This window comes from Rhipicephalus microplus, chromosome 3 (assembly GCF_043290135.1).
Source record: "Rhipicephalus microplus isolate Deutch F79 chromosome 3, USDA_Rmic, whole genome shotgun sequence".
Lineage (NCBI taxonomy): Eukaryota > Metazoa > Arthropoda > Arachnida > Ixodida > Ixodidae > Rhipicephalus > Rhipicephalus microplus.
Window position 1 is genome coordinate 221,757,332 of NC_134702.1, and position 12,489 is coordinate 221,769,820.

The 12,489-nt window shown below is 48.7% G+C and overlaps 1 protein-coding gene across 2 annotated transcripts in view; it reads left to right on the forward strand.

The window, feature by feature from the left end:
• LOC119167374 (3-oxoacyl-[acyl-carrier-protein] reductase FabG-like) overlaps positions 1-12,280 on the forward strand; it is a 151,473-nt gene extending 139,193 nt beyond the window's left edge. For both annotated transcript variants that reach the window (XM_075888633.1, XM_075888632.1), the window contains exon 9: positions 11,999-12,280. In XM_075888633.1, coding sequence (XP_075744748.1) covers positions 11,999-12,184 — 186 coding nt within the window. In that variant the 3' untranslated portion in view covers positions 12,185-12,280. The remainder of the gene's footprint in view (positions 1-11,998) is intronic.
• The last annotated feature ends 209 nt before the right edge of the window (positions 12,281-12,489 follow it).

Consider the following 12,489-nt stretch of genomic DNA (forward strand, 5'->3'; position numbering starts at 1 on the left):
ATACTTCGAAAACTGATGAACGGAAAGATGTTTGCACTATTTATTGAAGTCGAAAAATTAACAAAGGTACTACACATCCCAGTGTATGCCCAACTGCTGAGAGATGTATGATATCTTGAATAAAGTCATCTCGTAGAAAAACGACCATTACAAGAAAGCGGAACAAAATTGCGATGCACAATTGCCAGGGAATGCAGGCTACGGTGAACGTGATGCCGGTGGCGGGCGCCCAGCTGGCGTGGCGACGGCAGGGGTGTGTGTGTGTTTTTTTTCTCTTTTTTGCCGCACTCGCGATTGTGGCTGAACGGTTATGCGTAAGTTGGTACCAGCTCCTGGGGCCAGGCTGACACGGCAGAGACGGCGGCTTTCTTCTCCCCTCCCCGTTTTTATCCTTCTTGCGCCTGCTCTTACCGGCTGTACGCGTCACTTCCGCACCCCGCGTATGTCACGGATACTTTTTAATGATTGGCTCCCTATAGACAGGTTTTTAGTCAGTACGCAAGAGTGCGCCGCCTATGTGCCGTTCGTTATCCGGCACCTGACTGAGAGTGTATGTTTTTGAACACACGATGAGGCTGACTGTAAAGACAGGCAGATAGTGCTACAAAAAAAATAACAAGTAGGCTAAAAATATAGATGAAAGGAGGATTGAGTGAGAAAAGAAACATGAGCGATCCCTGTGTCACAGAAATCAATCTAACACAAAAGTGAAAAAAAAAACACAGCTTATCCACTGAGTGAATGATGATCAGTAGGTTGACCCGTCCGTCCGTTCATTCTTGCGTCCATCTGTTCTTCCGTTCATCTGTCTGTCTGTCTGTCTGTCTGTCTGTCTGTCACCCACACTAGCTCCACCTGCTGAGTGAGCCATACAACTAGGTACTCACGAGTTGGTCACAGATATGCATGGCAAAACCAATGGCTTCAGAAGCTTCGTCCCTAAATGTGTTTAGTTGCGAAGTACTGAATGCTATGTCAATAAATGATTTCGCTTAAAGAAAGGCAAACTGCTCGATTGCACCACGTCCTCAAGCATAGAGGATGCATGGAAGTAACATACACAGGACGAGTGTGAACAACTGTCACAGCTTGAAACTTAAGGTGCTCCGTTCAAACCTAAGGAAAAATGCTTTGACCAAAAATGTTTGACAACTTTCACAATTGTTGATTACTGTATGAAGAACGCTGCGCTTTCGCAAGTGTGACCGCTGCAGCAAGTGCTCTTTGTAGCTTCAGCGCACTCGCTTCATGAGTGCTCAAAACTTACAAACCACCCCGTTCAAGAACCAAACGCGCACGCATAAGCGGCCGCACACCCTAGAGGCAAGGCCACGTCACAACGTGTGCATCAACGACCTTTAAAACACGCCCTGTGCGCCAGTCGCACCTTTTCGCAAGTGATAAGAACAACACGCCTAAATCACCGATTCCCGAGTATCGACCGAAGCAAAGGGTGTATATAAATAGCTAGCGTTTGCAAGCTTAACAACGTAGACTTTGTGATCAAGTTGATTTTCACTTCACACTGAGGAGGTAGAAGTCATTGGTTGGACTCCTGGCGATAAAACTGTTTCTTTTGGGTGCTTTCTTCTCTTCTTTGTGTATATTTTGAAACGTTATATTGGTGACGGAATTACGTCGGTGAAATCGTGGTGGACCCCGGCATAAAACGTTTTCGTGTTAATTGTCAGAAAAAGGGAGAAAAAAATACGCATAGAAAGAAATCAGCAGACAAAAAGCGGGGATGATCCAAAATAGTGGAAGCACAGACATGTACTGTACAGTGTATGAAATATACTTTGCCGTATGGCGTTGGAAAGCTATCATCTTCATGAGTGGGCTTGCACTCGCTTCATTATTTCCTTCAGCGTAGTCTTCTACCTCCTCTTCTGTTTTACTCCCAATACACACTCACCGATTTGCCCTCCGTGGGAGGCAATACTGACGATGGGCACAGAGTCTCAGTTTGAATAACTCATGAGCCGCGTAAAATTCCTTGAAAGTCGCGGACAGTTTATCTTTTGTAAATTGTCAATAGTACAGTTTTCCGTGTTTCGTACACGGAGAGTAATCACCATCATCACTAGACACGCGTTCACTTCGTCCACTTTTTTGTTGCCCTCATATCTTTTTCGTCCTTCGCTCCCAATCAGATGCGCCGATTTGTCCGGTGCGGGATGTGACTTTGTTTATGGGCGAGAAAACTAGTACACGAAAAGAGAAAGAGAAAAATAAGGATGTCGATGTATCGAATTGTGGGAAATAGAAAGGTAAGAGGGTAAAAGCCTAGCCAAGTAAGAACCCATCAGCTCTGCTGTGACTCAGACTGCGTTACTTAAGGGCCACCTGTGCCACTCCTTTTCTGACTGGTTCTGATCATGGTGACTATGATTTCGCATTCAGATTGAGATTCCCACAATTCAGCATTTATCAAAGCAAATGCTAGGACGGGAGCGAAAATCCGCTAATTTAGTGGATAGACAGAAGCTCCGCTCCCGCAGGATTTGACAGCACACAGTGAACTTTTTCACGCGTAGACACATAAAAAAACTGCTGTGTACCGATGTACAAATTATGTGTTGGAAAAACATGACAACTGGAAAATTGAAATGCGTTTTAGAAATATACAGAAACTATATTATTTTTGTTTAACATACAACTCATGATGAATTTTCTAATTGTTGGGAACACTACACAACTTGTCCGAGGAAAGTCGCAGACATATATGTAACTGACACTCTAAAGATTTATATGCGCGTATTTGTGCGTAACGCGATTGCACCACGCATGCGAAATTAAAATGTGCCATACTTTAGAAACAAACAAGAGAAGCTCACAAAAAGTTCGCATACATTGCTCACATTCGCAGCAAGGCTGAAAGGCTGCCTCAGAATTCAATAAAACAAGGATGCCGCAAGATCGACCCCCACTATGGGGAACACAGCTTGCAGACGATCTCTGCATGAAATGCGGTTCAGGAAAATCGCTTCCGCACATCATCTGAAAGGATTCAATTTTTTTTCAAATTACGCTATAACTGCCTGCTGAAATGAGTGCGCAAGAAAAAACGTAGGAGAGAGCATCATACACCGCAATCGAAACCTACTTGTGTTGATCCAGTCAGCTATTGACATTTAAAACGTTATCTGGGATTTTTCACGCCCGTAAAAGGTTACATTTGACATAACTATTGAAGGACCAAAAAGGCAGCGAAGGCCAGGGGGTTCCTGGAATGAAGAGACCTTTCACCTAAGGTGGACGCCGAACCTACACCACTACACCGTTTTGTCTTGTCTTGTCTTGTCGCCTAGGAGATCTTGGCTCATACCCACATGGGGCATTGGCCACACTGTACCTTATAATAGATATTTTTTACAACGCTTGCTAAAGAAAGAAAGAGAAATTTGATAACCATAATAATGTTCCTTTGAAGAAACGTGAAAAAGTGCAGAAGAATACGATAAACCAGAATATTTAAAACAAATTAACAATAATGAGGGAGGGGGACAAAGAATTGGATATATCTGGCAGTACCACTAGCTGCCTATCCTTCCGGTTGCCTGAATGAACTTATGTAGCGCTGACAGAATAGCACTGCGGCCCACACCCAACCGACTGGCTCCAAACGATAACAGGGTGGATGTATTGACTGGCATTTCGAGCATACCAATCAGTCTTTCAAGAATTATTCGTCGCAGTGAGGCGAAATGGCGGCATGTGAGAAGAAAGTGATCAATTGTTACCGGTTCATTGCAAACTGCACATAGGTTAGTTAATGAAAATCTTGATCTGTTGAGGTAAAAATTTAACCGAGGAACTCTACAGCGAAAGCTTGTGAAGATCACCTCACATTGACTGGAAAGGCATTTTGCGGTGTTCCATGTGAATAGCAAGTGCCGAAATTCTTCAGATTGTAGGAGAGACGTTTCGTTGATTTTTAAAATTAACAGGCGTTTGAATCGTTCGGCACTAATAAAAGAAGACTGTGGGGCTACTAGCACCACCGGGAAATTTAAAGATGCCGAAGCGAGCGAATCAGCAATTTCATTTATTACGATTTTAGCATGCCCGGGGACCCAAATAAACCGAACTTTTGATAGGCAATGCGGTACGAGAGACCAAAACACCGTTTCTATAAACAAACATTTTTCCTCGTCTGTGAAATATCTGTGAAAATACAAAAGCCGTCAAGGTGCGTCAAATAAGAACCAATTATGGTTTTGATTTTGTTTGCCATTCATATCCTAATTTTTTGTGGGTGGCGTAAGTCATTTACAGTGTCGTGTTTTTAAAACATGCAGTAAAGACGTCTACACAAAGCTCACAATTCACAATAAATTGAACCATGAAATAAGAAATCATTGCGCTTGGCAGTCGCGGGATGCCCGCACTGCCACCTAGAAAATATTTTCAGGGTCGCTGGGACAGTTTTAAAAATGTATTTTTCAGCTCCAGGCCCCATGAAGATACTAGCTAAAATATAAAAACTATACAAAAAAAAGACTGGATGACATTCGTGCTGCATCTTCCACATAATCATCCACCTGATCGTGACCGTTGTTATAGAAAAGTTGGAGATACGACTGTTACTGTTAAATATGGGAGGTAATTTCATTAGTGCGCACGGCAAGCAATGAGATACTGCCGCTTTCATGGTCCATTCTTTGAAGAGTCGATTAAAATTGTTTTGGTTTTAGGATAATAAACCTCGACAATTACTTAAAACTTTTCTACAAATAGAAATGAGAGGAACATTAGAATAAGTATTGAGGCAGGACTTTCGTGAGTGGGAAGCTTGTGGACTGATTGACTGATATGTGGTTTTAACGTCCCAAAACCACTATATGATTATAAGAGACGCCGTAGTGGAGGGCTCCGGAAACTTCTACCACTGTGGTTCTTTAACGTGCACCCAAATCTGAGCACACGGGCCTACAACATTTCCGCCTCCATCGGAAATGCAGGCACCGCAGCCGGGATTTGAACCCGCGACCTGCGGGAAGCTTGTGGACTTCACGAGAATTAAAAGCGCGGCCAACGCATAAAGGCCCATGACAACGCTGTCATGGTGGCCTATATTGAGGCTACACACGGTTACTGGCAGTATGTATCAACGGAATACTCGTAATGTAGATTACACATAGGCGCGTGTTTGCATCAAAGACGTTCGTACAAAGCTTGACGCCTACTTGGATTGTTTTTTAGGAACTGTTAACATACCATATGGGGATTTAGGTTCTAAATGCACGATATGAATATGACGCATGTTATAGTGGAGGGCTTTGGAAATCTGAACCAACCGGGGTTTTGGAACGTGCACTAATATCGCGCAGTACATGCGCTTTTACAATGTCCCCTCCAATAATATGTACCCACCGCAGCCGGGATTGACATCACGACCTTTAGTTCAGCAGCCGAGCTTTTAATTCACCACGCCAGACTTGAAGACAGCTTCAATGCTAGTTACATATTTGGTGTGCACAGGAGTTGTGGTGCAGGAAGGAGTGTTTACACACAGTTCTGATAGCGCCACATCATTTTTTTTTGGTTGGAGGTGGCGACTGATAGCTTGTTTTGTAAATTGCACTGTACCATCAAATGTACTCTATCGACACTTGCTTAGAAGCGTATTTTACGGGACCACACTTTCTTTACCTACGAAGAAAGACCAACGCTACCGCAAAATCTAGGAAGCATTTCAAGGGGGCAGTAGCTTTCACAGTGTAGCGTAGGGGTGGCAAACTGCGGCGCCCTTACGGTCCGACCTTCTAATCAAAGCGCTCTATGGCGAATATATTCTGCAGAATCGTTTTTTAGCTGTAAGGCTGCCACGCTGTGGGATTCGTCATTTTTAAGAAAGATAGACTACAGACATATATAAGGCTAGAACAGAGTTTAGGGCTTCGGAGTATTTGCAAAGCTACTTCAAACGGGCCATTGTCAAAAGTACCATTAGTGAAAGCATCTCTGGGAATACGCGTGATCTCTGCAACACCAAATAAACAGCAAGCTGGTAAGTAATGTTGCTTAGTGCGGATGGTGAGAAATGTGCATTTGCACCAAAAGAACAACCAAACGGGTTAGATGTACTTGAGCCGTACTTGATACTAAAGAAATCAAACTCGTGCTGCAGGAAGCCTTCACTTTGTCCAGTCCTTGTAAAACTTCGTTATTTGAATATCATGAGCATTGGATCATATTTCACGTATGCGGGCTCTCGGGCGTTGTGATGGTACCTTTAAGGATATATTGACACGTGCGGTTCTTTTGGTTTACGAAGGACCGTTTGGTTGTTCTTCTGCTGCAAATGCACATTTTTCACCATCCGCACTAAGCAATATTACTTACCAGCTTGCTGTTTATTTGGTGTTGCAGAGATCACGCGTATTCCCAGAGATGCTTTCACTAATGGTACTTTTGACAATGGACCATTTGAAGTAGCTTTGCAAATACTCCGAAGCCCTAAACTCTGTTCTAGCCTTATATATGTCTGTTGTCTATCTTTCTTAAAAATGACGAATCGCACAACGTGGCAGCCTTAGAGCTAAAAAAAAGATTCTGCAGAATATATTCGCCATAGAACGCTTCGAACCTGGGACGACTTCCGCGTTGCTTTCCTGCGCACCTTTGCAAGCGTCGTACGGAAGGAAAGAGCCGCATCACTGCTTGAAACTCGTGTGCAGCTCCCCAACGAAAACGTAACGATCTTCACGGAAGAGATGACGCGACGTTTCCGCCACGCCGACGCCGACATGTCTGAGGACAAGAAGGTTCGCCTGCTTATGCGAGGAGTGAAGCAGGAGCTCTTCGGCGGACTGATCAGAACCCCGCCAAAGACGGTACAAGAGTTCCTCTCCGAGGCTACCACCATCGAGAAGACTCTTGAAATTCGGACCAGCCAATACGATCGGCGCATGTCGCCAGACGTCGCAGAAGTCCGAGGACTCTGCCCCGACGACCTGCGCGAGACCATACGCGCTATTGTTCGTGAAGAACTGCGCCACATGTTGCCATCGTCTCAGCCCCAAGTCGCCTCTCTCGAAGACGTAGTCCGCGAGGAACTACAGCGCTCACTGAGCGTTCCTGAACGGCCACAGCCACAACCGGAGGCGATGACCTACGCCGCTACTGCACGACGACCTGTCGCCGCTCCTCGCCAACACCAGGACCCAACGTCTCCGCAGTTTCGTCGCCAGCCACCGCCGCCACCCCCGACGCCTTCCCGCTCGCCAGTAATCCAGCGCTCGCCGAGGAAAATTGACGTTTGGCGCACCCCGAACCACCGCCCACTATGCTACCACTGCGGCGAAGCCGGGCACACCTACCGCTACTGCCAGTACCGTGAGATGGGACTGCGTGGCTTCGACGTGAACGCGCCGCGTCCGCGCCCAGGTGAGCGACCTCACGACATCGCCGACTACATCGCCGGATCGCAGTGGCAACAACGACGACCATCCCGTTCACCTTCGCCTGGCCGCTACGTCTCCCCGGATCGCCGCCAGTACACCGGCCCTAACCGGGGCTGATCCCCAAGCCCCTACCCGGGAAACTAAAGGCAGCAACCAATGGAGGTGCGGTTGCTGCACGACGCAATGCCGAAGATCCTCCTCCTCCGCCGCCGCCGCCGCTGCTGATGACGACGACCACGACGCACGAATTTTCCCGACGTAGTCGCAGTACGCCGCCTGAGCAGAGTCTTTACGACAAAGCCTCGCCGCCGACGCGACATAGCAGCACCGGACCAAGCCGACGCAGCCGTGATCCGACGCCCCGACCTAACCGGAACGCCAGACGACGAACCACCGACCTCGACGTGGTCATCGACGGCCACAGCATCACCGCCCTAGTCGATACCGGCGCCGACTACTCTATCATCAGTGGTCTTTTCGCCGCTAAGCTCAAGAAGGTAAATACTGCATGGGAAGGACCGGATATCCGAACAGCAGGGGGCCACCTTATAACACCGACTGGAACCTGCACGGCAAGAGTCACGATTCACAGCCAGACGTATTCTGTGAATTTTGTGGTCCTGCAGCAATGCTCGCGAGACGTCATTTTAGGCATGAATTTCCTGGACCAGCAAGGCGCAGTCATCGACCTAAGATCCAGGTCAATCACGCTGTCCACGGATAATGCAACGGCGTCAGACTGCAACGTCGCTCACAATGCCTTGAATGTGACAGAAGAGTAGGTAACCATCCCGCCACTGTCGAGCGTCATCATTTCCGTCGGCACCAAAGCGTCTACCAACTTACAAGGTGTCATCGAAGGCGACCAGCACCTGCTCCTAAACCGTCAGATGTGCGTCGCAAGAGGCATAGCCAAGCTTCATAACGGCGAAGCCAAGGTAATGGTGACGAACTTCAGCAACGAATATAGGCACTTGAATAGAGGCACGACGGTAGCACATCTAAACGAATTTGTGGAAGCGAGCAATGCCTTCGCCCTCACCGATTCTCAGGGAGCCGCAACGTCGACAGCAGTGTCCGCGCCCGCCTTCGACGTCAATCAAAGCCTTTCCAGGCAGCAACAAAAGGAGCTCAAAGCCTTACTCCACCAATACAAGGACTGCTTCTCGTCGTCGTCGAGGCTTCGTCAGACCCCTTTCGCGAAACATCGCGTCATAACCGACGAATATGCCCGTCCGCTCCGTCAGAGCCCCTACCGAGTTTCTGCACGGGAACGCGAGGCCATCAAGCAACAAGTCGACGAAATGCTGCGTGACGACATCATTCAGCCGTCTACGAGTCCGTGGGCATCACCCGTGGTGTTGGTGAAGAAGGACGGAACCCTACGTTTTTGCGTCGATTATCGTCGCCTGAACAAGATCACGAAGAAAGACATGTATCCCCTCCCACGGATAGACGATGCTCTGGACAGACTCTACAACGCCAAGTATTTTTCGTCGATGGATCTCAAAACCGGCCACTGGCAAATCGAAGTAGACGAGAGAGACCGAGAGAAGACTGCCTTCATAACACCAGACGGCCTATTCGAGTTTAGGGTCATGCCCTTTGGTCTTTGCTCGGCGCCTGCGACGTTCCAACGGGTTATGGACACAGTACTCGCAGGCTTGAAGTGGCAGACTTGCCTCGTCTACTTGGACGACGTAGTCGTATTTTCTTCCAACTTCGACGAGCACCTCCGGCGCCTTGAAGCTGTTCTTCGGGTAATCAAAGCCTCGGGACTCACCCTGAAGCCAGAAAAGTGCCGCTTCGCCTACGAGGAACTATTGTTCCTTGGCCACGTTATCAGCAAGTCGGGAGTGCTCCCTGATCCACAGAAAACAGCTGCGATCGCCGACTTTCCTGCACCCACCGACAAGCAAGCAGTACGCCGAATTCTTGGCCTCTGCGCTTATTACAGGCGCTTCGTGAAGAACTTTTCGCGGATCGCCGAGCCACTGACGTACCTCACGAAGGCCGACGTCGACTTCAAATGGGAAATGCCGCAAGTCGAGGCATTTCAAGAATTAAAGCGACGCCTGCAAACGCCGCCAATACTGGCGCACTTCGACGAAGAAGCTGACACCGAAATTCACACGGACGCAAGCAGCACAGGGCTCGGCGCCGTGATCGTGCAGAGGACCGACGGACTTGAAAGGGTCATCAGTTACGCTAGCCGGTCACTTTCGAAGGCAGAAGCCAATTATTCCACGACAGAAAAGGAATGCCTTGCCATCATCTGGGCTACATCAAAGTTCCGCCCCTACCTGTACGGCAGGCCTTTCAAAGTCGTGAGTGACCACCACGCCTTGTGTTGGCTAGCTAACTTGAAGGATCCATCAGGGCGCCTCGCACGGTGGAGTCTCAGACTACAAGAATTTGACATCACCGTCGTCTACAAGAGTGGACGAAAGCACTCCGACGCCGACTGCTTGTCTCGCGCCCCTGTCGATCCGCCGCCCCAGGATGACCAGGACGACGACTCTTTCCTGGGACCCATAAGTACCGACGACTTCACGGAACGCCAACGAGCTGACCCAGAGCTCAAGATCCTCATAGACTACCTGCAAGGCAAGACCGCCGACGTGCCGAAAGTATTCCGCCGAGGACTGGCTTCGTTTTTCCTGCGAAACAACGTCCTCCTGAAGAAGAACTTCTCGCCGCTCCGCGCCGACCACCTCCTCGTGGTACCTTCAGCGTTACGTCCAGAGGTTCTGGAAGCATTACACGACGACCCGACAGCCGGACATCTTGGTGTTTCCCGCACACTGTCACGAATACAAGAAAAGTACTATTGGCCTCGCCTCACTGCCGACGTCGCCCACTACGTAAAAACATGCAGGGACTGTCAGCGACACAAGACGCCGACAACTAGGCCAGCCGGACTTCTGCAACCCGTCGAACCACCTCAACGGCCATTCCAACAAATCGGCATGGACTTACTGGGGCCGTTCCCGACGCCAACTTCTGGCAACAAATGAATTGTCGTAGCGACTGACTACCTCACCCGCTATGCCGAAACAAGGGCCTTGCCCAAGGGCACTGCTGCCGAGGTCGCCAAGTTCTTCATTGAGAACATCGTCCTCCGCCACGGAGCCCCCGAGGTCCTCATCACCGACAGAGGTACGGCCTTTACGGCTGACCTAACGCAAGCGATCTTGAGGTACAGTCAGACAAGCCACCGCCGAACCACCGCGTACCACCCACAGACGAATGGCCTCACCGAGCGTCTAAATAAGACCATCGCTGACATGCTGGCCATGTACGTGGACGTCGATCACAAGACGTGGGACGCCATACTCCCGTATGTAACCTTCGCGTACAACACGGCCGTGCAGGAAACGACGCAGTTTGCTCCATACAAGCTCGTCTACGGACGGAGCCCAACAACGACGCTTGACGCCATGCTACCGGTCGGCACCGACGAAGAAGACCTCGACGTCGCCAGCTACCTGGATCGCGCTGAAGAAGCTCGACAGCTAGCCCGCCTGCGTATCAAGAGCCAACAGACGGTCGACAGGCGCCACTACAACCTTCGACGACACCCCACCGAATACCAACCCGGCGACCTTGTCTGGGTCTGGACGCCAATACGACGACGGGGATTATCTGAGAAGCTCCTGCGACGCTACTTTGGACCCTACAAGGTAGTCCGACGTCGTGGTGAACTGGACTATGAAGTCGTGCTCGATGGCTTAACGTCATCCCAACGACGCCGTGCACGACCCGAAGTCGTACACGTGGTGCGACTTCAACCTTATTACGCGCGCTGATTAGCTGTGACGCATTGTTAATGTAGTTTATTGCATGTACTCTCTTTTATGTTCTGTCTTTAGCATCGGGACGATGCTTTTTCAGAGGGGGGTAGTGACACGTCCGGTTCTTTTGGTTTACGAAGAAAGCCGCTATCACTTTCTGTTAAGCGCAACGCAGGCCGCGTTTATCTTGTATGCCACTCTGGAACGCGTTATGACGCGTGTATAAAAGACTAACACGTGCGGTTCTTTTGGTTTACGAAGGAAGACCCTATCACTTTCTGTTAAGCGCAACGCAGGCCGCGTTTATCTTGTATGCCATTCTGGAACGCGTTATGACGCGTGTATAAAAGACTGACACGTGCGGTTCTTTTGGTTTACGGAGGAAGACCCTATCACTTTCTGTTAAGCGCAACGCAGGCCGCGTTTATCTTGTATGCCACTCTGGAACGCATTACGACGCGTGTATAAAAAAGCCGGCGCAGTACGCCACTGGGGGTCTTCTTTTTTTTTCCGTCGGCCGACGACTGTTCACGCCGCTGTTGCTGCGAGTTGTGTTTGGCCCTGTTTTGCTGGGCACAAGTTCGCCCAATAAACAGTTCGCCTGACACCGCCCTGACTCCTGCGTGCTTCCTCTCAAGTGCTGCGTGTATCACAACCTCGTGACAATATTATAAATAGACATGACTGTGTCATGCTCTTCTAAACAAGTGCGTTTACCTTACAGACTGAATAACCTAACAAGTTCTTTGAATTTAATATCAATTACTCCACGCCACATCGCTCTTACTTTTGCAGAGTCTGGAGGAGATGGCCGGTGGAGCGCACGCACTTGGCCGAATCGGCAGGCCAGATGAGGTTGCTCGCTGTATTGCATTTCTGGTCTCTGAAGAAGCTTCTTTCGTCACGGGAATCACGATGACAGTTGACGGCGGCTTGAGTCTCCTGTCCACTTTAACAGGTCCCAATCCATGGCATAAGTGATAAAAAGTTAGCGTGATAACATAGTTTAAAATGTTTTCAACATAATTGGTGCGAAACTGCGAAAATATATTGCCAAAAAATAAAATTAGAAAGAAGATTTTTCCAGCAATATTTAGAAAATAATTTTGATTCTATTGTCTTCCTTGTCTGAGAAACCAATATTTGTTACTTCAGCAGTGTACCGAACTAGTGGCAGGGTTTCTCGCCCCAACAGGCGCACTTATCACTGACACATAGAACAGCGATAATCTTTTGTAAGTTTTTCCTTGCTTTTGAAGTGACTGTCATACAACAGGCTCACAGCT